This window comes from Bubalus bubalis, chromosome 11 (genome assembly GCF_019923935.1).
Source record: "Bubalus bubalis isolate 160015118507 breed Murrah chromosome 11, NDDB_SH_1, whole genome shotgun sequence".
In the NCBI taxonomy this organism is placed as follows: Eukaryota; Metazoa; Chordata; class Mammalia; order Artiodactyla; family Bovidae; genus Bubalus; species Bubalus bubalis.
The window spans coordinates 44844260-44871413 of record NC_059167.1 but is presented as its reverse complement, the minus strand read 5'-3'; the positions used below and the strand labels follow the sequence as shown (position 1 = coordinate 44871413).

Sequence of the window (27154 nt, the reverse complement as noted above, 5' to 3'; positions counted from 1 at the left end):
TGACCATGTAACTTTAGTGCCTCCTATCAGTATTCCCTCTTAATCCACTGGCAGCATTTTATTTTCATTCTGTTAGCTTCAAATAGCAAGTACTTGTGCAAAGTTTATTCTGGATCCTGCATCCTGTTAAGAAAGTCAGTTCTCAAAATCGGCAGGCTGTCTTCAGCATGGAGAAGGCAATGGCACCCCACTCCAGTACTCTTGCCTGGAAAATCCCATGGACGGAGGACCCTGATGGGCCACAGTCCGTGGGGTTGCTAAGAGTTGGACACGACTGAGCGACTTCACTTTCACTTTTCTGCACTGGAGAAAGAAACGGCAACCCACTCCAGTGTTCTTGCCTGGAGAATCCCAGGGACGGGGGAGCCTGGTGGGCTGCCGTCTATGGGGTCGCACAGAGTCGGACACGACTGAGGCGACTTAGCAGCAGCAGCAGTCTTCAGCATATAAATAACTTGCTTAGTCCCAAATCTGAGCTTCTATCCATGCAATTCCTCACTCCAGGAATGTCCTTATTCTCATTTCATGCCTGAGACCCGTGTCTGAAGCTCTGGTTTGGACCAGAATGAAACAGCGTGGGGAGGGCAGACGGTTTGTCTAGAGAGCTACCAGCACAAAGCCGTTTGCCCTCAGCTTGGTGTCCGACTGCATGGCCTCTTTATCCTCTTACACAAGCCTATGCACAACTCTTAACTTCCCAGTGTTGACAGAAGGCAGTCCAGGAAATTGTTTTCATTTGTTCCCTGCATCTTCCACCTGCCAAAAGTCTTTCTTGCTCTGATATCAGGCCTTCCTTTCTGACAGAGATCTGGACAAAGCATCTGCCACAACATGCACGCAGAAGAGCACAACCGCTGAGCCTTCAGGGGCCGGAACCCCTTCCACGTGCAGGGTTGTATACATACAGGCCCTTGCGGTGCTGCTCCTGCCAGACGGCTGCTGGCACCTTCTCTAGGAGGGACATAGGTGACAGATGGCTAGGGCTACAAGGATGCTGGTGGGATCCCAGGAAAGCTAAGGTGGTTTCAGAGGGGAGGAAGCATGGAGACTCTCTCCATTCATCCTCTCCATTCTTCCTCTCTGCTATCACCCATTCTGGAAGAGTGTCCCAGGAAAGCTGCTTAGTTATGAGAAAATTCAACTTTGAGCAGGATTCAAATTCTACTACATTCTTTTTTACTTAATAAATCTTACCTACTATTGTCAGACATGGTTTTAAAGAAAGCTGTGGATTCAAAAGATACACATGGCCCCCGACCTTCTAAAGTTTAAAGTCTTAGAAAATAAAATAGATTATTAGAATGAAGTATAACCTAGTAAGTAAAAAACTAACTTTTTAAAGCCAATAAGGTATATGTTCTTAAGGTTTTCTAACTGTGAAGTTCAGTTAGACTTGAGAAACACTGCTGTAAAAGGCAAAATTTAAATTCCTGAAGTGTAAAAAACAGAAGCTAACTAATGAAGAAATACTAAATAATCAGCATACTTTCCGAACTACATCTAAAATAAACAACACACACCAAATTTCCCTTTAAAAAAAGGCTAAAATCTGCTACGAGAAATTACGGTCATCAAAGAACAGAAAGTCTGAACTAATATTTTTCATCGTGATCTGGATTAAAGGTTTTTCTGCTCCAGAAATCTTTAAAAATGCAAAGGCAAATATGGCTGAAGCCTAAAAGAACTGCATCACAGTGGAATGTGACTCCCTTTAAATAGACTGCCAGTCAGGTTCGATGCACGAGACAGGGCGCCCAGGGCTGGTGCACTGGGACAACCCTGAGGGATGGGATGGGGAGGGAGGTGGAAGAGGGGTTCAGGATGGGGGACACCTGTACACCCACGGCTGATTCATGTGAATGTATGGCAAAACCCACTACAATACTGTAAAGTAATTAGCCTCCAATTAAAATAAATTAATTAATTTTTTAAAAAGAAGTATTTTAATTCTCTGCATGCATTTTAAAAAATACTTCAATGAGAAGTGTTAGTCGCTTAGTCATGTCTGATTCTTTGCGACTCCATGGGCTGTAGCCTGCCAGGCTCCTCTGTCCATGGAATTCTCCAGGCAAGAATATTGGAGTGGGTAGCCATTCCCTTCTCCAGGGGATCTTTCCAACCCAGGGATCGAACCTGGGTCTCCCATGTTGCAGGCAGATTCTTTATAGTCTGAGCTACCATGGAAGCCCCTTCAATAAGAAACACCAAACTTAAAATTCAAAAACTACATGTTCGATGCACGATACTGGATGCTTGGGGCTCGTGCACTGGGACGACCCAGAGGGATGGTACGGGGATAGAGGAGGGAGGAGGGTTCAGGATGGGGAACACGTGTATACCTGTGGTGGATTCATGTTGATATATGGCAAAACCAATACAATATTGTAAAGTTAAAAAATAAAATTAAAAAAATTCAAAAACTACAACTATTTTATATATCACCACGTGAAACTGAATTTCTAAAAGGGTGAAACTTTCTGGTTTGATCAAAAGGGTAAAATTTTCCTATAATGTTGAATTCTTTGTTTTAAAACCTCCAAGAGGTAACTTATAACTGAGAACAAAATATCTGTTGTATAAAACTATTTCATATTTCACTAAAAGCTACGAAGTAGGTTCTCATCCACTAACCTAATAATCACTACAACTTCATTTAAACCGAACTCTAATTCAGTCAGTATTAAAAGAACTGCAAATCCTGTGTAAAAACTTACTAAAAACAAAGTTCCTCCAATACATTAGCTTAATATTACAGTTCAGAATTTTGATTTCATACTAAGTATGTCTTACCTAAGTCATTGTTTTTTGTTATTGCATTAGCTGCCCTGGTTCGGGGTCCTTGCTGAGTAAACTGATATCCAAATTTAAGGATATTGGTATTTTCCTCAAGCATGTTGGCCATTTCCAATTCTACAGCTGTCCCCAGCTGCTGCCTCTGGAATAATTAGAAATAAAGAATAGTATTAATAAGCTAGTTCAAAATATAAGTCAAGTCTAAGACATTCATGTACATGCTGATTCTTTAAAAACAGTTTCCCAATTCTTACAACATATAAGAGAAAAAAAAAATTAGTGTATAATCATATAGACATCAAAAAAATGTGGATTATTACAATGAGATACCACTTCATACTCACTAGGATGATTATAATCAAAGAGATGGACAATAGTAAGTATTGGCAACATATATGGAAAAATTAGGAGCTTCGGACAGGCTGGAAGGAATGTAAAATGGTGCAGCTATTATGAAAAGCAATTCGGCTATTCCTCAAAAACTGAAGTGCAGGGTTACCATGTAACCTAGCAATTACACTCCGAGGTATATACCCATGAGAAATGAAAACATATTCATAAGAATTTGCACCTGAATGTTCATAGCAACATATTTCTACAATCCAAAAAGTGGAAAGTATCCAAATATAATAGATTCTTCAACCATAAAAAAAGAATAGATACTGGTAACATACTACCACATGAATAAACCTCCAGAACATTTTGCTAAGTGAAAGAAAGCAGACACAATAGACTGCGTATTACATAACTCCACTTATATGAACTGTCCAAAACAGGCAAATGCATGGAGACAGAAAGTACATCAGTGGCTGCCAGAGGCTGGTGGGACAGCTGAACATGAATTGACTGCTACTGGGTTTGAATCTCTCTTTGGGGTGATGGAGGTGTTCTGGAGTTAGGCAGTGGTAATGGTTATACAGCTCTATGAATGTACTAAAAACTGTATGTATACTTTAAACAAGTAAATTATATGGTATGTGAATTAAATCGCAACAAAAGATTGGAAACATTGATTAAATAGCATTCTGGTTAAATTTGAAGATATAATTCTATCTTCATAATCTACAAAATTTATTTATGTTGAGAATTGAGGGAGTCATTTACCACATATTAAAAAAAAATATCTGGATTCACTTTTCAAATAAAATAAACTGAAGTATTTCAGTCAAATGTATATGTTGTTTTATTTTTAGTTAACTACACTACGGATGGAAACATTTCTAACATGTGTTTCTCTACTTCTCTAAAGATAAGAACATCTGGCTCTGGGTGATCCAGCAATATTTTACGGGGTCAGCACCCAATGTGGCTGGACAGAAGCTGTGCCCTCAGGGTACCCTGGATACTGGAGTTTTCTGTTTTTCATGAACTATTCTGTTCACCTCGTGTCTGAGACTGACATGTTATAGCCACAGAAAGGTTATTATGTGGCTATTGCTACCTAAGAACTGAAAACTTTGAGGCTGGACTGTCACCTTTAAGAATCCTTCTAGTTCAAAACCACTAGCCATCTCAATCCTCTACAGACCAACTAGGGACAGCTGCTTGTATACCTTTCTATACATTAAGATTCTGGATGCCCCAAAAGTTCTCATCCCTTTTCAGGCCTTTGCCTTCCCAAGGGCTCCCTGGAAAGCCTTCCTCCTGAGTTCCCAAGCCCTGCAGGGAGTGTGGGCTGCAGCTTCTTCAAAGCTGCTGCTTTAGACCACCGACCTGGTTGTCAATTTTCAGCTCCATCAGGGTTTCGTTCTCTTTCAAAGCATCAATCAGTGCTAGAATCCCAACTCCTGTAATAAAGTTGGATTCCATATTTAAGCTCTTCAAATTTTTGTTCACTCTTAGCATACCTGCAAAAGCCTGGAAATTACAGAAAATAATTGGAGATTAGTTTGACAGCACCTGGTAAATAAACACTGAACAAGCCTGAAGAAATACACAAATCAATACAGCTACCTTAATGTTTCTTATTAGATTGTTTAAGCTTGACAGGCCACCTCACAGATCTCACATGTATCTACTTTTCACGTGCACTTGGTCACAAACTTTAAATTTGTTGTCATGTGTAATTCTCTGTTGCTAACACTCTCTACTGCTATTCATTCATGCTTCTGCTTCTTGCTTCTTTCTCCCATATTTCTCAGACTTTCTCTCAGTCTCTGTGTAGGAATAACTTCATCAATGTCTCTTTGGGACAAGTTTTCTTACTTGGGTCCTGCTGCAGCTAGGTTACAGTGAAGCCCAAATGAGGGGAAATTATGAACTAACTGCCAAAGCAAGAACCAAAAGGCCACAAATAACTGGAACTGCTAGAGCACAAGAACTATGGAAAAGCAGGGCCTAACTAAACATTCACCACCTCAGAGAAAAGTGTCTTGCATCTGCTTGCATTACAATTTCTCACAGGATGTGGCAGTGCTAGGCATTTGACCCAGTGCTTAATAAACACTATACTGAATAATTAAAAAAGCCTGTAAGTGAGCAGAGGGGAAAGAGAAGGGCTGGGGAGGGGGGTAATGGAAGAATATGAATGTGAGTTTATTAATACAGCCCTGCAGAGGGGTCAAAAGAAAGGCCCAACTCCAGAGAACAGGGGGTAAGATCAAACTTAAAGTCGTTAAAGGCAACGGGGCAGCCACACTATAAAGAACTTGAGGCAGGTATCTACACTCCTGAACTACCTATTAGCAACAACTGGCTATGTGACCTCAGGTAAATTCCTTATCCATCCATCCGTACCCACATTTATTAAAATGTTACTAATGGCCTTAGAAAGGCAATGCCAAAGAATGCTCAAACTACCACACAATTGCACTCATCTCACACACTAGTAAAGTAATGCTCAAAATTCTCCAAGCCAGGCTTCAGCAATACGTGAACCATGAACTTCCTGATGTTCAAGCTGGTTTTAGAAAAGGCAGAGGAACCAGAAACCAAATTGCCAACATCCGCTGGATCATCGAAAAAGCAAGAGAGTTCCAGAAAAACATCTATTTCTGCTTTATTGACTATGCCAAAGCCTTTGACTGTGTGGATCACAATAAACTGTGGAAAATTCTGAAAGAGATGGGAATACCAGAACACCTGACCTGCCTCTTGAGAAATCTGTATGCAGGTCAGGAAGCAACAGTTAGAACTGGACATGGAACAACAGACTGGTTCCAAATAGGAAAAGGAGTACGTCAAGGCTGTATATTGTCACCCTGCTTATTTAACTTCTATGCAGAGTACATCATGAGAAATGCTGGACTGGAAGAAACACAAGCTTGAATGAAGACTGCCGGGAGAAATATCAATAACATCAGATATGCAGATGACACCACCCTTATGGCAGAAAGTGAAGAGGAACTCAAAAGCCTCTTGATGAAAGTGAAAGTGGAGAGTGAAAAAGTTGGCTTAAAGCTCAACATTCAGAAAACGAAGATCATGGCATCTGGTCCCATCACTTCATGGGAAATAGATGGGGAAACAGTGGAAACAGTGTCAGACTTCATTTTTTGGGGCTCCAAAAACTGCAGATGGTGACTGCAGCCATGAAATTAAAAGACGCTTACTCCTTGGAAGGAAAGTTGTGTCCAACCTAAATAGCATATTCAAAAGCAGAGACATTACTTTGCCCACAAAGGTCTGTCTAGTCAAGGCTATGGTTTTTCCAGTGGTCACGTATGATGTGAGAGTTGGACTGTGAAGAAGGCTGAGCGCCGAAGAATTGATGCTTTTGACCTGTGGTGTTGGAGAAGACTCTTGAGAGTCCCTTGGACTGCAAGGAGATCCAACCAGTCCATTCTGAAGGAGATCAGCCCTGGGATTTCTTTGGAAGGAATGATGCTAAAGCTGAAACTCCAGTACTTTGGCCACCTCATGCGAAGAGTTGACTCATTGGAAAAGACTCTGATGCTGGGAGGGATTGGGGGCAGGAGGAGAAGGGGACGACAGAGGATGAGATGGCTGGATGGCATCACTGACTCGATGGACACGAGTCTGAGTGAACTCTGGGAGTTGGTGATGGACAGGGAGGCCTGGCATGCTGCGATTCATGGGGTCGCAAAGAGTCGGACACGACTGAGCGACTGAACTGAACTGAACTGAATGGCCTATTTTTGATAGGCACTGCTCTATAGATTCTGATGTAAAACACACAAGTCTCTACCTCATGGAACTTACATTTTAGTAGGGGGCCCAGATAATAAACAAGAAAGCAAAACATAATGTCAAATGGTAAAAAGGACTATAGAGGAGGAAAAAAAGGCAAAGCAGGGTAGATGGGGAGTGTTGGGAAAAAAGCTGGCTTGCTATCTTATATACAGGGCTCAGGAAAGGCCTCCCCTGGAGGGTGACATCTGAGCAAGGACTCAAATAATTTAGGCGATGAAGTGAAACTATGTGGAGCATCTTTAGGGAGATAGGAGCAAGGAGGCTGTACAGCTGGAATAAAATGAAAAAAATAGCAACAAAGGAGGTGAGTCTCTTCAGCTAAGGCCTTACTAGGCCACTGAAAGAATCTGATTTTTACTTAGTGAGACAGGGATCTGCTGGAGGCTTCTGAATATAGGAACGAAATCATTTAAGAGTCACCTGTGATGCTGTATAAAGAGCTGGCTCTGGGGCGGGTAAGGTGGAAGCATGCAGTTAAGTTAGGAGGCCACTGCAATAATCCAGATTAGAGAAGACAGTGGCTTGGACCAGGGTGGTGGTGGTGAAGATGGTGAGAAGTGGATGGATATAAAGGAAATATCTGAAGACAGAGTGGGATATACATTTAAGGTTGTGAGAAAGGGAAGTCACTCCATTATTATTATCTTGACTTGAGCAAATGAAAGAATGACGTTTCCATTTAGTGAGATGGGGAAGAATGTGAGAGAGGCAGGTATGGGATGGAAGTCAGGAGTCTGGTTTGGGATTTCGGTCTGAGACGTCTGTTAGACATCCAAGTAAAGCTGTTAAGGAGAAGCTGAACATGGGTTTGGAGTTCAGGGGTGAGGTATGAACTGGAGATGATAATGTTGGGAGTCACTGGCATACATGGATAACATATGGCAATGAAACAGAATGTGAGTGTAGATGAAGAAAAGAACAGGGATGACGGCCAAGCTCTGAGCCGTTTAGAGGTTCAGATGCTGGGGAGATGAGAAAGAACCAGTTTAGGGACCAGAGGAAGAATGTCTAAGCAGGTAGGAGGAGAATGAAACGGATTGATACCCTCAAAGTCAAGAAGAAAAGGGTTTATATCATGGTCAAGTGGGACTTCCCCCAAAAATGCAAAACTGATTTAACATACAAAAATTAAGCAATGTAATACATATTAATTGAATAAAGGACAAAAACCACATGATCATTTCAACAGACACATAAAAAGCATCGATAAAAACCCAACACTGTAGATCCATAAATGGAACCCTCCATAGGTTTAAAAGAATGATGTAGAACTTCATATGCTGATAGGAAAAGACCTCTAAGATATATTAAAGTAAAAAATTTAGTTGCAAAACAGCTTACACTGCATGACTCCATTCATGTTTTAAAATTTTCAAAGAAGGGAAATACATGGAAAAAATAAATATAAAAGGATAGTAAATAATATATTGCCTAATACTGAGTAATCAGAAATTGAAAAAAGAGTAAAAAAATTTTTTTAAACTGATACTTGCTTTTATTGACTGCTGAACATCATGGTTACTAACAGTAGCTCTTAGAACACAAAATTTTTTAAACTACACTAAAATTATTTATTTTTAAATTTATTTTTATTGAAGTATAGTTGAATTAAAAAAAGCACATCTTTTCATAAAACCAGTTTAATCACCTTTGTAACATATCCTGGTATTACACAGTCATAATTTCAATATTATTAGTCACAGCTTACTTACAATAGCAACAGGGTCATTGCTTCGGGTGGCTGCAAGACTGAAATATTTCACATGTGTGTTGGTTTCCAAAGCCTTTGCAAAATCTTTTAGGGTTGGAATTGGGATATTCTTGAAAGACAAAAATGTGAAACATCATTATATTTTAGTTTTCAGTAAATTCAGTCCAATAATCAAAGACATCTCTACTTTCTCTTTTGCTTAAAATGTACTCAGAAATTATGTAACATATAACCACTGTCCTACAAATGAAAACTAACAACTCAGTCACCTCATCTCTTTGACTTTTCTAGTACGGTATATCTGCACAAACTGTTGGCATAGAGCAAAGCATACATCACTGCTTTTCTAGCACAAGGTTAAAGAAAATTCTCACTATTCTCTTTTTAATTATTTGTATTATGAGTATTTAAAATGGTTCCATTTTTCTACAAAGAGAAAGATACGGGAATCTACTTATAGTGATTTCTGAGGCAGATGACATACTGTTCTCAGTCACAAGCTGTAAGGTGTTAAGACAGATTAACTTGAAATGAGGAAAGAGACAGTTTTAGGAGACACCTGTTTTTCCTCTTAGTATCAAGACTTCAACTTCCTGTAGCCTGGTTATTTTCAGATCATTACTATTGATTTAGAGACCAAGATACATAAGAACTAAATTAAAAAAAAAAAAAAAAAGATTAGTGATCAACTAGGCACATTAGCTTTTCCCAAGGCATTCCTGCCTCAACTCACAGGAAGGAACACCCACAGAAAGAGCACAGAGGTTTAATTCCCTAGGTTCCTGTAATTTCCAGATGTTCTCTCTGCCTTCAATTCAGATAAATTAACATTTAAAATGAGGAATCTGTAACAAGGCTATTATACAACGGCTAATAATACCTAAGAGATCATCTGAGTTTACTCTTTGGTAATTAATTATCCCTATGCTCTCCTAATTCATTTCTTCTTTCTTTACTTCATGGAAGAGTTGCATTTTAAAAATCCCAGTAAGATCCCATAAAGCCCACTTCTGGGTGTGTAATCAAGAGAAATGAAAACACATATTCACACAAAAACTTGTATGTGAATGTGTGTAGTGGCTTTATTTATAATTATCCCAAACTGGAAGCAACTCTTAAGTCTCAAGTCTATCAGCTGGTGAATGGACACACACACCATGGCACATCCAAAGAAATACTGCTCAGCAACACAAAACCGCAAACCACTGAGACATGCAACAGCACGGACGACTCTCACAAGCATTATGCTAAGTGAAGAAACCAGATTCAATGGCCACACACTATATGACTCCATTTATATGAAATTCTGGAGAAAGCAAAACGATAATGGAAAGAAAACAGATCCATGGTCGTCAGGGGCTGGAGCTGGTGGCAGGAATGAGGACAGAGGGTGTGACATGTTCTACATCTGACAGCGGTGGTGGTGGTGCGATTGTATGCATTTGCTTTAACTCACAGAAGTGCACACTAGACAGGGAGAATTTCACAACATCTACATTATATTTCAAGGGACCTGATTAAAAAGACAAAAACTGAAAGATTAAAATGCTCCTATAAAAGGGCAGTACTTCGGAAGCCCAAGACATATACTGCCATCTGCAGAGTTTATATTTCTATTAATATATGATAGCCTTTAAAAAGTAAATCAGAAAATACTCTTATATCTTAACTTCTAAAATAGAAGAAATCTCTGTTAGCATACTACTAGAAGTAAAAACTTTACCATTAAGTAGAAGGGATCAGTCTATATCAAAACTGCCCAGCTCTCAGCCGAGATCCAGCTGAGTCAAAGCAACTCAAAACAGCTTTCTGCCTGCTTATCACACCTACCTTTATATTATTCAAATTAACTTCAACAAGATAAGCATCATTTTCTTTAATCCTCTTTAAACTTTCTTCAACATTGGTTGGATTTGGGGGCTCATCGAATACTGGAAGAATCTTTTCCCCTTTTACCACATCTGCAGTAACAAATGGAAAGAGCAAGCATGTCACTGATTGACACTATTACAGTGAGAGCATATATTAACTTGGAAACACATAGTACAAACACACACACACATTCAGTAGAACTAATTTATAAGTTTCTTTCCCCAAATTTCTAAAAGATCATTTATGTGCTGACACACAAAGCACTGAAATAAAATTTTACTGAATATAAGTACCAAACATAATTCAACATTTAATTTGCTTGCAATGTATCAGCCTTCAAAAATGAGTATTTTCACTGCCTCTTGCCTCCTGGTGTTATTATAAGATATCTTTATCACAAAAATATATTTGCTGATACAAGCTGACACAAATGGTGATCCCATTTACTTTTAGCAATGTTCAAGATAAAGTTCTAATATGATAAAATCTCATAACTCAAAGTTCTAATATAATAAAATCTTAACAACTGTTAAGAGATTAAGAAGAAATGAAAAAAAAAAAAAAAAGACAAGCAAATGCAATGCGTGACCCTTCTGGATCCTGACTTGAACAAACCAGCTGTGCAATGACATTTTTGAGAGAATATGGAAAATCTGAATGTGGACTGGTTATTGGATGACATGAAAGAATTACTCATAATCCTTAAGTTTGATAATGGCATTGTGGTTATGTTACAAGAAGAGCCTTTGTGAGAGACACATATGGAAATGGGTGAAGTAATATAAACAAACAGGATTTGCTTTAAAATATTTCGGGGAAAAAAAGAAAAAAAAATAAAACAAACAAACAAATAAATAAATAAAATATTTCGGGGAACAAAGCAGAACGGATGGGAGGGAGGTAGTCGGTGACGAAACAGAGCTGGCAAGATGTGAAAAACAGTTGAAGCTGGATAATGGATATGTTATTCCCTCTTCTATTATGTATGCTTGAACATTTCCACAATAAAGAGAAAAAAAAAACAGGAGAATGGCCAAATATAGAACATTCATAAAATGGAATGTTATAAAGATGTCTGAATGAGGTAAATCTATATGCACTCACTAGGAAATGTGGTATGTTGCTAAGCAATACATTACATAGCATAGATCAAAATCCTCACCACCGAGTTCATGGGATATTAAAGCTAGCTTCATCATTCTAAAATTTCAGCTCCTTCACAGGCAAATTAGAGATGATAACACTTTTTTCATAGAACTATTGTGAGAATTGAGAACAATTTACATTCAAGAGCTGTGCACAGAAGAACATGGCCCATGGAAAGCATTCAAAAAAAAAAAAATTAGCCAGCAGTATTATTACTGAAAACTTAAGTAACAAAAAATACTTCTTGTATGATCCCATTTTTGTAAAAAAGAAAAGATATTTATAACATGTGTACATATATAAGTTTATATAAGTATAACATGAAGTCGGGAAGGATACATTCCAAATCGTTAATAGTCATGGCTGAGGGTGGGGTGGTGATGTAGGAAGTAGAAGGCAGGATGGCTGTGAATAGAGACACTTACTTCTTGTGCATATAAGTCATGTTTGAATTTACTACACAATATGCATTATTTTGGTAGTTTTAAAATGTCTTATACATGAATTTTTAAAAAAGCTTTGCTTTAGTCTGTCTAACATTGCATCAGACAAAAAGGTTTAGGGTCTGAAGAAGTCTTTGCTTTCTCCTGAATCTGATTTTATAATTTAGTTTCTTTGTCAGCACTGTTGTAGACGTCCTGAAAATTAGGAACACCAAACACAAAATGTCAATTAAAGCCAAGTTTGACTGGTTTTTATAGCATTTACCATTAGCATTATTTAGTAAGGTGAGAGTGGTTCCTATTATGTCTGCTGACACATTAAGCATACAATATTTGATATTCTATTTTCAATGATTTTCTATTGTTAATACCATATAACTGGAATCTCAGGATTCTAGCACACATATGTAACATTTGGCATGCAAATACGGAAGTAGTTACATGCAGGAAACAAAACATAATTAATAAAAGATTAGAATTCACAAAGCATTATAAGTTCTTACTTGAAAAATGTTCTTGGTCGACACCATTACTACTTCCCACTATGTTGCAGAACTGTGTATTTGTTATCAAATTGTGCATCCCAAGAATAGCTATAAATATAGAAAAAAAAATGTTATTGTATACCCCCAAATTTCTATCAACGATTTTAATATTATCTGGACATTTTCATATTCAATTAGACACACATTTTTTAGCCCAAAAAAGGAGACAACATGATTAAAAAAAACCCCTACAATCTCTTTCTTATCAATGCCCTTGTACTTTCTCCCCACTTCTGAATTTAGACACAGCTGGAGCCAGCTTCACCCTACATGTAAACCTGTGCTTAGCTCCATCTGGTGGCCAAGAGAGAAAATGGAAATGATCTACTGCCATCCATCCACCCCTCTCACAATGTTTCTTCAAACAGAATGAGATAAAAAACAGATTTTTCAACTTAACCTTGACTCTTAATATTAATTTACATTTGTACTTCAGCTGAGAGCAGAGTACTAAAAAGTATAGTTGAATTCTCACATTTAAGATTAAAATCACATTCCTTAGGACTAGAAATAAATGTGGTTTTGTTTTTGCTGCCCTTTGCACAAATGAGGCAGAAGCTACTACTGTCCTGGCCCGTTCCATTCTGATGAGTGTACTGTTTACAAGTTCATAGTCCTCAGCCCCCCAGGGAATAAGATACCTGCTCCAGGTGTGGTACCACACCCTGACTGTCCTCTTGTTAATTCTTGGGGTTATTTGGTACTAAGATCTTCCCAGGCATTATATTTTTCTATCTAGGAAAATGGGCGTGGGTGGAGGTAGCTGGGGCAGACACTGGTCCAGATAAGAAATGGGTAGTGAAAAGTCACAGGGAGGTTTGAAGTTCCATCTAACGTCAGAAAAGTTAGGAAAGTGGGATGGTAGCTCAGGACTACTTTATCTAATTTCCAGTTACCCATTTCTGGGTCTTCTGATAAAAACGGGATACCAGTTGACCTTGGAGATAGCTTTTAGCTGAGCACCGGCTGATGAAAGTCTTTTATAAAGACTTTCAAAGATGGCAAGAAGGGGGAAAAAAAGACATCCAATAATCAATAAATTCCATTAACATTAAAATTTGATCATTAAGAGAATTTAAAGAAACAAAATCCTTTATGTCAGATTTAGTGTTAAAAACAAAGCCAAATATATGGTTACATATTCAAAGCCAGCATTTGTGTAGTGACTACAGGTGTGTGTTGGCATTTCCCCCCTCTATTCTCACTCACAAATTAATTTATTTTAGGAGATACCTGCGAGGTCACACAATTCTGTATCAGAAGCACTCGTCAAAGCTTCTTCTAGTTCTGGATCAAGAGACACTTTTTCTTCTGTAAAAGTCTGTACAGGTTTCTGTTTGGGGATAAATATTTTCCCTGTAAAATAAAGCAGTTTGTTAATTTCACTATTACTGCTAGTAACTCATTACCATTTTGTTCTAACAGAAATTATTAGAAGTATGTACAACTGAAGCTGAAATAAAAATCAAGATTAACATCTAAAACATATGTATGTATGGCTGAGTCCCTCTGATGTTCACCTGAAGCTATCACAGCATTTTTAATCGGTGATACCCCCTAAAATAAATACAATTCATTATTAAGAACTCTTAAAAAATAAATAAGGAAAGAAAAAAAAATTAACATCTACAATAATTCTTTTCATCTTCAGTGTGTACTTATAAGTTTCCAATGCAATATTCTGGCCATAAGAATCAGAACCAAAAAAAAAAAAAAAAAGAATTGAGAACTTTTCCCATTTGTGAAAGTAAATAGGTTCTTTTTGAAGTAATAATGAGTTATTCTACAAATATTTAAAAAAAAAACTAAATCATAAAAAAAATCTATAAAAAGATTAAGGAAATAAAACAATTCACTTTCTTATTCTTAAGCCAAGAACTGCTAGAGTCCCTGGGGGATGGCAGAGGCAATTCAACTTCCAAAAATTTGGACTTCCCTGGTGGTGCAGTAGTTAAGAATCTGCCTGCCAATGCAGGGAACACGTGTTCAGTGTTGGAGAAGATGCCACGGGGCACAAAGCAGCTAAGCCTGTACACCACAACTACTGAAGCCCTTGAGCCCTAGAGCCTGGGCTCTGCGACAAGAGAAGCCACCGCAATGAGAAGCCTGTGCACCACAAGAAGAGTCGCCCCACTTGCCCCATCTAGAGAAAGCCCTTGCACAGCAAAGAAGATGCAATGCAGCCAAAAATAAAATAAATACATTTAAAAAAACTTCCAAAAATTTAAGTTTTAATTGAAAAGAGATTTCTGTATGTACTGAGTGGTCATCTGAAACCTTCTGGCACTGTTCTTCTAAGTCTTGATGGACAGTAACAAGGTTACTTAAGAAAATAGTTCTTCTAGAAACCCACAGTTCTTGGTACGTGAAAATTGGATATTTTATTACCATATGTTCAATGAAAAATGTAAAATGTGAAGGGAATGGAAAATGATAATGATATAACTGCAGCACAAGCTGACCAAACAAGATATATTTACACATAGTGGGACCAAGTTACCAAGACTGCCTCTCATTTACTTCCCGAGAGAGGTGAAAATTGTAACTAAGTGATCTAGGAAGGCCTTCACAGGTGTGTCTTCACAGAAGTTCAATTATTTTCTTTTCTATCAGAAAACTACCAGGAAATAAATCTATGCAGTGTTCTATCAAAAGAAATGTTTGTGGGCTTAATAATCAGGGCAGTGAGTAATGTATAATTTTTGTTCAAGGTAAACAGCAATCAGTGTAACTCATAAGGAAACCTCCCACAATGCACACTGCTCCCAGGAATCTGGCCAAAGCTTGTCAGGTATTTTCAGCTCAGTTCAGTTGCTCAGTCGTGTCCGACTCTTTGGGACCCTATGAATTGCAACACGCCAGGCCTCCCTGTCCATCACCAACTCCCGGAGTCCACTCAGACTCACATCCATCGAGTCAGTGATGCCATCCAGCCATCTCATCCTCTGTCATCCCCTTCTCCTCCTGCCCCCAATCCCTCCCAGCATCAGAGTCTTTTCCAATGAGTCAACTCTTCGCATGAGGTGGCCAAAGTACTGGAGTTTCAGCTTTAGCATCATTCCTTCCAAAGAAATCCCAGGGCTGATCTCCTTCAGAATGGACTGGTTGGATCTCCTTGCAGTCCGAGGGACTCTCAAGAGTCTTCTCCAACACCACAGTTCAAAAGCATGGATTCTTCGGCGTTCAGCTTTCTTCACAGTCCAACTCTCACATCCATACATGACCACTGGAAAAACCATAGCCTTGACTAGATGGACCTTTGTTGGCAAAGTAATGTCTCTGCTTTTGAATATGCTATCTAGGTTGGTCACAACTTTCCTTCCAAGGAGTAAGCGTCTTTTAATTTCATGGCTGCAATCACCATCTGTAGTGATTCTGGAGCCCAAAAAGCCCATCTAAAATATCTTAATTTCTGATATTATATTTCTTATTTTTTAGTATTTCCGTTTCTTATTAAAAAAAACAAACAAAAAAAACCAGTTTTAATGTTTCTGCAGAAATTCCTCATCTGTTGATCCATGCAGTGCACCTTATCCACCAGATCTGGTATTTCTGTCATAAAGTTTCTGACTCATAATACCAATATCTGGATCACCTCTGGGTCTTCTTTTGATTGTGTTCTTGATTATGGGCCACATGTGTCTTAAGATCTTTGATTTTGTATTGGGCATTTTTGTAGAAAAGTATAGCAGAGACTAAAGGAAATTATATTTGCTCCCAGAAAGGGGCATGGCCCTCAGGTCAAGACTGAAGTTACATGCTTTACAGTTGAGCTGAACTTGGGCTTTTTGTTGCAACTTTGATTCATTTCCTCACTTGAGGAAAGATCAGGACTTAATCTTCAGCAAGCCCTGGGATTAGAGCTCTGGTGAGATTTTGAGAGCTCTGTGATGCCTACTTCTTTCAGCCCTGCTCTCGTGTTGTCTGCTCTACACTTTGTGAATGTGGTGGACGGAAAAGGATTTCTCTCAGTTCTCCTGAGCTAAAACCATGCCTCAGGAATTTTCTCTCAGCTTTGCTTCCCTGCCTTGGTTCTTAGAGTAGGATCCCTAACACTAAATGAAGACCTAAAGGGCAGTGCAGTCTCACTCTGTCTCATGCAATTCACTGTCCAATACGGTAGCCACTGGCCATATGTGACTAGGTTTAAATTAATTAAAATTAAAAATTCAGCTTCTCAGTCACACTAGCTACGTCTGGCTAGTAGCTCCCACACTGGTTAGCACAGATCCTGAACACTTCCATCATGGCAGAAAGTTCTAGTGGACAGAACTTTATAACTATAAACTATTTAGTTATATAGACTATAACTTCACTGGTTTATACTCTATCATGTTAGCCCGTACACAGCCATTAGAAGTTTAAAAGTTAGGCTGACTTCTCCTTATTCCTCTGTACAGGCTTCTGCTTTTCTGCTATATTTCAGTCAGGAAAGAAGGCAGAGAGAGGGTCACTTCTCTTATGGAAGACTTACCACTTTCTGGAGTCACTAAGATTTGTGTCTTCAAGCTCTCTGGTATTTTTTTTTTTTAACTGTGATTATGTAGTTTATATTGCTTGTTTTGGTGAGAATAAGAAGTTTCTTGCAACTTCCTACATCTGAATTAGAAGTCTTTTTAGCAAACTATAATGCACTTATATTAGTAAGGAAGCTTTCAACTGCATGTAACAGAATACCCAATTCAAAGTGGTTTAAACTGGTGCTTCTCAAGCTTTAATGTGCATGTCATCCATCTAGTGATCTTATTAAAGTGCAGACTCATGCAGTAGGTCTGATGCAAGCCCTAAGAATCTGTATTTCTAACCAGCCTCCCAGATGACCAATGATCTACAGATCACTCTCAAAGAACCAAGGGTTGGAACAGTAATTATTTTTATCTCATTTAATAACTCCACAGGGAGGTGGCTGAAGGTTTAGTTCAGTAGCTCAATGTTGACATAAAAAAATTCAGACTATATTTTCTCTTTGACTATAACCAGCATGAAGGCCTTTGTTCTTAGGCCATTAGTCTCAAGATGATCTTTGTAACACTACATATCACATCCTCATGCAGCAAGGTCATGACAGGAAGGAAGGGAACTTTCTCAACTGCTAACTTTTGTTAAGGAAAACTGTCCGACAGATTCCTCCTCTGGTCTCACTGACCAGCACTGGGGCCATGCCCCCCTGCAAGGGTGGCTAGAAAAGCAACATCTGGCCTTTTCAGTCTATTTCAGAGATGGATTCTGCCAGCAAGGAAGAAAGGATTTGTGAATGGTTGTTAAACAGAAAACGATCACATTTGTCCCAGTACTGAACCAGATGAAGCACTGTGCTTCCTTAATTCCCTGAACATTTCACTATAGCTACACCGACACATTTGGCATGTTTGCCTGTCCTCAGTGAGCTTTTCAATGTTCTGTTCCATCCCCACATTCCTGCCTTGCTCACAACAGGCAATTCAATTTACTGAATAAATAATTTGGTGATTGCCTCCAGCTCAGTTACCTCATTGTATAAACTATAACCTAAATACCCTGGTTCAAAGTTACATGGCAGAGTGAGCACAAGAACACGGGTTCCCAAACTCTCAATCCAGTAATTTTTCCAATAAACTGGTGGTTTATCAAACTTAACCCTTTAACAGTGGACATTTCAACTCAAATCCCTATCCATATGGCAGTAGTGAAGTGAAAGTCACTCAGTCGTGTCCGACTCTTGCAACCCCATGGACTGTAGCCCACAAGGGTCCTCTGTCCATGGGATTCTCCAGGCAAGAATACTGGAGTGGGTTGTCATTTCCTTCTCCAGGGGATCTTCCCGATCCAGGAATCGAACCCATGTCTCCTGCATTGCAGGCAGATTCTTTACCGACTGAGCTAGGAGGGAAGCCCCCATCTATATGGTGGAACATAATTAATCTTCTTAGCATCAAATTTTGGAATTCTGGTGATTATTAGATAATCTTTTATCATTGGTTCACAGGCAAAGGCAAATCCAAATCATAACATCCTGATAATTCCATAACACTTTTCACAGTGGCTGATGTAACAAAGTGGCATACAATTCAGATGGTATGCCTTTAATTGCCATTTCAGGATAATTATATTTTCCTGAGCAAAATTTTATTGGGACTTTCAAATGTCTATCACCACGGCTAATGCTGGCTGCACAGTGGATTCACCTGGACAACTGTGATAAATCTGATGTCCAAGTCCCAACACCCTACCCCACCCACTGAGATTCTGATTTAATTGGTCTGATGTGCTGTATGGGACATCCGGATTTTCAAAAGCTCTCTAGGAATTCTAATGCATAGCAGCCAATGTCAAGAACCACTGGATTAGAGTATTCACTTGGTAAACAAAACTACATAAACTATCAAATAGCTGCCCACATCTTATTCTAGGCACCAATGGAATCTAAAGTGTTACAAAACTCTAAAATGTTTATTTTTGTAATCCTTACCTACAGGCCATAAAGGCATTATTCATATCTAATTTGCCCCCAAAAACCTTTGCTAATACTTACAAATACAAAATGAATTTCATCAGAAAAAACAACAAAGCAAATCAAAATTTCCAAGAACTTAGGGAAATTCTGTGACAGAATTTTGCTTAATTTATACATCTGTGAAGTAATTTGATGCCTCCTCTGATACTCCTCTACATAATTCCTCTGTATGTAGAGATTTTTGCTGTAGCAGTATTTAGTTTATACAGTTTTGTGCTTTTAACAATATAAAAAATAATCACTTCATATTTCTTCATGATTAGTTTAACATGAATACACTGTAAGAATTATACTTTAATGAGTATGCATAAAATCTTATAGAAAACTAAAAGAAAATATTTCTAAAAAAGGATAAAACAGGCAGAACTTAAGTTTAGTATTATGAATACAAAACCTAAGGGGTCTTCCCCAAATTGATTTACAGACTTAAACAATCCCTTGAACAAATCTCAGCTATTTGCAGAAAGTGACAAGGTGACACTAAAATTCATGTAGAAATCCAAGGAACCCAGAATAGCCAAATAATCTTGAAAAAGGAGAACAAAGCTGAAGGATTCACACTTCCCAATTGAAAAACTTAATACAGAGTTATTGTAATTAAGATAGTGTTTTGATGTACAAGGAAAGACATTTACATCAATGAAACAGGGTTCAGAACCCAGAAATAAATTAGTATATTTATGGCCAATTGAATTTCTGTCAGTACAAGGATATCAAGACAATTCAATTGAGCAAGAGTTGTCTTTTTAACAAATGGTGCTGGGACAATAGCAAAAGAACAAAGTTGGACCCTTATATCGTACACCATACAAAAATAATAATTCAAAATGAACTACAGATCTAAATATCAGAGCTAAAACTATAACACTAAAAAAACAAAAACAAAAACATAAGAGTAAATCTCCATGATCCTGAATTAGGTGATGATTTTTTAGATATAACACAAAAGTACAAGTAACAAAAGAAAAAATAAATTGGACTATATAAAAATCTAAAACTTTTGTGGGACAATTGACACCACCAAGAATGTGAAAAGACAAGCTCTGGAATGAGAGAAACCAATTTCGAATTACATATGTGATAAAAAATCTAGAATATACAAAGAATATTTATCAATAATAAATCAAATATTGACTGACAAAAATCAGCAATAAAAAGACATCAATTTAAAAATAGGCAAGGATTTGAAGAAACACTTATCTAAAGAAGATATCAGATGTCTAAGAGCACATGAAAAAATGCTCAATACCATTAGTCATTAGGATAATGCAAATCAGAACCACAGTGAGTGTTATCACTTCACAGCTACAAAGATGGCTATAATCAAATAGACAAGAGTTGACCAGGATGCAGAGAAATGAGAACCCTAATACTGGTGGTGGGAATGTAAAATAGCACAGCCACTTTAGAAAACAATTTTGCAGTTCTTCAAATTGTTAAAAAAAAAAGTCACCATATGACCCAGCAATTTCACTAGTAGGTATAAACAGCAACTTGTACACAGGAAAATGGAAAGCAGGTTGTGTTCTCAGTCGTGTCCGACTCTGCGACCGTACAGTTTTCTCAGCAAAAATACTGGAGTGGATTGTCATTTCCTCCTCCAGGGGATCTTCCCAACCCAGGGATGCAGCCCGCAGAACTGGCAGGCGGATTCTTTACCACCACGCCACCTGGGAATCACAAATGTTCACAGCAGCATCATTCATAATAGCTAAAAAGTTGAAACAATCCAAATGTTCATCAACTGATGAATGGATACACAAAGTGTGTGTTTCCATACGACAAAATATTATTGATCCATATAAAAAGGAATGAAGCACTGATGCATACTAAAACACAGATGAAACTCCCAACCCAAACATCAGGCTAAGTGAAGGAAATCAGTTGGAAACACATACTGTATGATTCCATTTATTTGAAATGTCCAGAACAGGCAAATTTAGAGAAAAAGTTGATGACTGGTCTCCTAGGGCTGGGGCGTTTCAGTGAGGAGTAGAGACTGGCTGCTCATGGTTTAAGGTTTCTCTCAGGGATAATAAAAATGTTCTAAACTTAAGACTGTGCTGATCATGACACAACTCTGTGAATGTACTAAAACCCATTGAGTTGTACAGTTTACATGGGTAAATTTTATGATAAGGGTTGCATCTTAATAAAGATGTTTTTTAAAAAAACACTAAGGGACTGCAAGGAGATCCAACCAGTCCATCCTAAAGGAGATCAGTCCTGGGTGAACTCCAATAGTTTGGCCACCTGATGCGAAGAACTGACTCACTTGAAAAGACCCTGATGCTGGGAAAGATTGAGGGCAGGAGGAGAAGGGGACGACAGGATGAGATGGTTGAATGGCATCACCAATTCAATGGACATGGGTTTGGTTGGACTCCGGGAGTTGGTGATGGACAGGGAGGCCTGGCGTGCTGCGGTTCATGGGGTTGCAAAGAGTTGGACACGACTGAGCGACTGAACTGAACTGAAGGGGCTGATGTATTAAATAAGGGCTTTTTTTTTTTTTTGTCGTTTTGATTAAATTTATATTTGGCCCCCTAAATTATAGATTAAAAAAAAAAAAAGTAATTTTCTGAGACACATTCAGCCAGACAGTGTGTGTGTCAAAATCAGCTGTTTTCTGAGAAATACATAGTTAACAAACTGCTTGATCAATTCCATATTAACAGAAAATACCTTTGTAAACATGGGTGTTAATTTAGTCTCATATAAATGAGATTTAAGTTACAAATCTTAATTACTAAGAGACACTGATAAATAGATTTCAATTATAACAATTAATGTGATATGTGCCTTCAACATCTTACAGGATGAGTGAAATGCTCAGCTTTTATTCGATATACAATTATTATGTAGGGGTGTAAAGGGGTGTGTGTGTGTGTTTGCAGCGGGTAGGGAAATGCAAAAATTTGATACTACTTTTATCCAAAACCATCTGTTAACAAACTTCATTAGTATACTATTTTATTATGATCATCTTCCTTCTGATGTGTTTTTTCAAATCATGGATTCTCAATCTCATTCTGATAAAATGATTTAACACATATAAAGCAACTGGTATACAGTAAACACAATAGACCCATGTTAATTCTTTATTCTTATTTTCTCTGGAATTTCTTGCATGTGTATGTGAGAGAGAGAGAATTTTCCAAAAACAATCCTGGAGTACTGAAAACCATTAAGTCCCAAGTGTCTATATCCATGATTCTTTAATTCAGAAAATGAAGATTGGCTAGGATTGGATATTTTTGAAAATGCTCCCTATATGGTTCTCATTTTTACCTACTCATGTTGATAAAGTGGTAATCCGTATAATTACAGCTCTTAAAAGATTAGGATGAGTAATCTGTACTAATTTTACCTTTTCTCTCCTTGAAGTATGGTCAGAAAGCCCTGACTTCTAACTTTTAATATTTGAATTTATTTGAAATAATACAATGTCTAAAAAAATGGCTATTCACTTCTGTTCTTCAGTACACAGCATTCTATCTGACAACTTTAATTTCCTTATTTAACAAAGCAATGTCTAAAACTGGATTTTAACAAAGCAATATTAAAAACTGAAATTAGAGTTCTTCACATTGTAGCAAAATATGAAAATAAGGAATGATAAGATCATAAAAAATCTTTTGCCACTCCCAAATGCAATAAAACAAAAGCAGGGCTATGACTCTTGGTTGCTAAGAATGTTAAAATAGCTCAGTAATGTTTCTGCAACTACAAAATGACAGCTAAGGAAATAGAAGAAACCAAGATAAAATTTATACAATAGTAGCTGAAATGTAGGCATTTATCCAGACTGTGTTTGTGCCAAGAGGAGAAAAGGAAAAAAAAAAAGGAATATTTTGCCAAGACCCTTGTTATTGTTCCAAAAATCAGTAAAATATTATGAACCATATTAACAATTTTATTGCCAGGACCTTTCTTCAAAAGTCCTCATCTCTTCTGCTCTGATATCAAGTTACAACTACCAGAAATGTTAAGTATTGTCTTTGTCATGGTTCCATCCTTGCTTAGTATATAGAAATAAATAGAAACAGAGTCGTCTCTTAGTTATTTCATTTCTATAAAGGCCCTAGCTAATTTTACTACGTGTATGTTTATAAGCTACACTGTTCCAGAAAAGATTTAAGGGAACCTGGCCACTATAATGTCCAAAGGGATTTTGGGACAGCTTTTTGATAGGAAGTGTACAAACCTGAAATCAAACAAACCAAAGGACCAGGGGGCAGATTCTGGAGAGGAATTTTTGTTTTGACCCAGTAGCACCCATGACACCTGCTCAATATTACAATATGATCATCAACAAATGCCTCGTTTTTTGTCATTTAAAAAAATTTTATTTATTTAATTTCTGGCTGTACTGGGCCCAGTGCACAGACTTCTCATTGTGGTAGCTTCTCTTGTTGCAGCGTACAGGCTCTAGGGTGTGTGGGATCAGTAGTTGTGGTGCCAGACTTAGCTGCTCCGCAGCATGAGGGATCTTCCTGGACCAGGGATCAAACTCATGTCCCCTGCATTGGCAGGCAGATTTCCAAACACTGGATCACCAGGGAAGTCCCAATAAATGCCTCTTTATTCAACAAATGCTTAGTGAGCTTGAATAGTCTAGATAATGAGCCAGAAAGACAGCATAAGGAAAATAAGAGATTCTTTACTTTGAGGAGCTTATACTCTAGTTGAGGAAATCATGTATCTATAGTATGTGATTCTGGAGTCTTCCATTTCTGGCCAACATGGAGGAACAGGGTCAGGATTTACCCATGATTGCATGCCAAAAAGGGCAAAACATAAGGAAGAAGTTTTGAAGACACTGATCATCGGGCAAAAGAGAACAGTGATTCCTAAGAGGTGAGAAACAGAGTGAGAGCCGTGACTACCTAGGTTATTGCCTAGAGAAGAGAACCCAGGCTGCAGCACAGGGAATAACCCAGGTAGAGCCCGGGGAACTCTCTGAACCAAGGAGACGCAGCTGAGGTCCAGAAAGATGAGGGCAGTCAGTGTTTATAGGACAGAGCATCAGAGAGAGAAGAGTTACACAGAGAGCACACTCTGGAGATCTACAGAGGGCTGCCTTTTAACATTCAGCAGAGTACGGATCAGCACATTTGAGTGATGAAACTACCTTGGGCCAAGGAAAAAAACCACTGAAAAGATTAGAAATAACAGTGCACAGGCTCATGCAGGGCTGGGCATAGAATGTTCTCCCACTGACCAGCCTGGAAAACTCATAATTCACAGGGCACTGGGTTCAGTTCAGTCGCTCAGTCGTGTCCGACACTTTGTGACCCTATGGACTGCAGCACGCCAGGCCTCCCTGTCCATCACCAACTCCCGGAGTTTACTCAAATTCATGTCCATTAAGTCGGTGATGGCATCCAACCATCTCATCCTGTCGTCCCCTTTTCCCGCCGCCTTCGATCTTTCCCTGCATCAGGGTCTTTTCAAATGAGTCAGTTCTTCACATCAGGTGGCCAAAGTATTGGAGTTTCAGCTTCAGCATGAGTCCCTCCAATGAATATTCAGGACTGATTTCCTTTAGGACAGACTGGTTGGATCCCCGTGCTGTCCAAGGGACTCTCAAGAGTCTTCTCCAATACCACAGTTCAAAAGCATTATTCTTTGGCTCAGTGGGTAGGGAACTCAGAAGGGTCTCCCTTGCCTCAGTAGTGGAGAAACGATGAGCCCTAAACTGAACACAGCTCTAGTCTCACCTAACAAATCTTAAAAAGCAAGACCCCAAAGGATCAAATTGTTTCCAAGTAACTTAATCATGTCTCAGAATGAAACTCAAGAACTATTTGTAGGTCAAATATCCTGCAGTCAAAAAGTTAAAATTCATAATGTCTGGCATTCAATAAAAATTACCAGCATGCGAAGTAGGGGAATTCAATCCATAAGGAAGAGGAAAAAAATCAATGTATTAAAACTGACTTGGCAATGACAAATGATAAAATTAGCAGGTAAGGATATTAAAATAGTTACTATATTGCATATGTTCATATGTTCAAAAGGTTATGTAGAGACATGGAAGATATGAAACAAAAAAAAAAGAAGAAAAGGAACAAAAACTGACAGGACAAATAGAAAACGATATACTATGCTAACACTAATCAAAAGAAAGCAATATTGGTTATATTAATATCAGATAAAGTAGATTTCAGAGCAAGAACATTACCAGGGATAAAGAAGGTCACTTAATAATGACAAAATGGGCAATTCATCAAGAGGATATAACAAGCTTAAATCAATTAAAATGAAAAACCTAATATTATAGCCTCCCAGTGCAAGATTCTGGAACAACAAAAATCAAAATTCTGCAGTATGTAAATTATATACAGACACGTTGGAGGGAAAGGCATATCCACAGCAGGTATGTTTATTCAGGGAAAGTTTTCCATAAAACATGAACAATGAACAGTCCATCGGGGTAACTCCTCACTCCAAAGGAGTAGTGAGTGAAATCATTCAAAAGATACAGTGACCAGTCTGCAAAGGGGATGCCTGTATCTGCATGACTAATTTAAGAAGCCCAGTCTACTGGGCTGAGAAGACCACTTTCTAGAGGTGTATAAATGACATTTACAACTCACGAAATCTGAGCATAAAAATAGACTCAGTCTTTATTCTGAAGTTAGTAGAAAACAACTGCCCACTGCCAGTTACATAATCCTGCTGATTGATTTAGGCAGTTTATAATTATGATCTTTCTGGTTTAACTAAGGAATCAGATCTGCCTTTTCTCCACAAGGAAATCATGTACTCGGCAAGATGAGAGAAGCATCTTTCAGAAAAGAGTGACTATAGTAAGTTTTCTGGAAGGCTAAGGTAACTGTGAATAAAGAATCTGGAAAGTTTATGAGAAACCCTTAGTTTAAGGCAATCAGTTAAATTTACCTTTAGTAAGTTAAACAGAGCAGGGCATAGGAGATTCTTGAGAAGAAAACCCAACGGCATTCCTTTATCTGGAGAGAAAGGGAAACAACCAGAAAGAAGGGATGTCCACCCTAAGGGCCAACTTAGAGTGCAGGCGTGCTCTTCAAGGAGAGGAAGAACCCAAACTGTGGGTGTCAGTGGCTCGAATGGAGGAATTCTTTGATGGTGCACTGGAGTGAGTGTACAAGGTACAGTAGGCTCCAGTCTATGAAATAAGAGAAAATGAGGGGGAAAAAGTCTTAGGCTAGGCTAGATAAGGGGGAAGTGTGATATCAGAAGTGGGGAGGAAGACTCCAAGCAAAGCAAAGTGAAGTGAGAGTCAGTAAGAAATACTGAAAACTGGGTTCAAATATTCCTCTAAGTGTCAAATCCATGGCCAGGCTCTAAGCCTTATCTATCCTGGAGACAGAATACTCAATGTATATAAAAAGAAGATGAGAAATAATCACCAGTCAAAACTCTGCGTTTCCAACATTCTCAAGAGTGAGAAAGAGCTGGATGAATATTCTCCTTCGCCCTTAGTCTATGCCTCAGTTACATCTTCTGTGACATTTCAAGGAGAAAGAGGTAAAAAGCTTCCCAACATTTTAACATATACCTTCAAGTAAAAGGAGAATTATATTACAATTATGCTGTTTTAATTTTCTTAAATATTTAGTTTCTCAATATCCTGAACATAGTAGGCTCATAAGAAAGATATTTTCATTAATCTTTACCAAGATTACTCGATACCATGACCATTCCTACCTTGAGCTGGTTAGATTTCAGTTAGTCAGTTCAGTCACTCAGTAGTGTCCAAGCCCATGGATTGCAGCATGTCAGGCTTCCCTGTCCATCACCAACTCCTGGAGCTTGCTCAAACTCATGTCCATAGAGTCGGTGGTGATACCATCTAACCATCTCATCCTCTGTTACCCCCTTCTCCTCCTGCCTCCAATCTCTCCCAGCATTAGGGTCTTTTCCAATGAGTCAGTTCCTCGTATCAGGTGGCCAAACTATTGGAGTTTCAGCATCAGTCCTTCCAATGAATATTCAGGACTGATTTCCTTTACGA

At 38.3% G+C, this 27154-nt stretch overlaps 1 protein-coding gene across 3 annotated transcripts in view; it reads right to left on the bottom strand.

Annotated features, from left to right (window-relative positions):
- TMOD3 (tropomodulin 3) overlaps positions 1-27154 on the bottom strand; it is an 87435-nt gene that overhangs the window by 5764 nt on the left and 54517 nt on the right. For all 3 annotated transcript variants that reach the window (XM_025295596.3, XM_006065967.3, XM_044925017.1), the window contains exons 4-9: positions 13896-14018; positions 12621-12710; positions 10487-10617; positions 8658-8765; positions 4507-4650; positions 2791-2935 (exon numbers count right to left, since the gene is read on the bottom strand). In XM_025295596.3, the coding sequence (XP_025151381.2) occupies positions 2791-2935; positions 4507-4650; positions 8658-8765; positions 10487-10617; positions 12621-12710; positions 13896-14018 (741 nt within the window). The remainder of the gene's footprint in view (positions 1-2790; positions 2936-4506; positions 4651-8657; positions 8766-10486; positions 10618-12620; positions 12711-13895; positions 14019-27154) is intronic.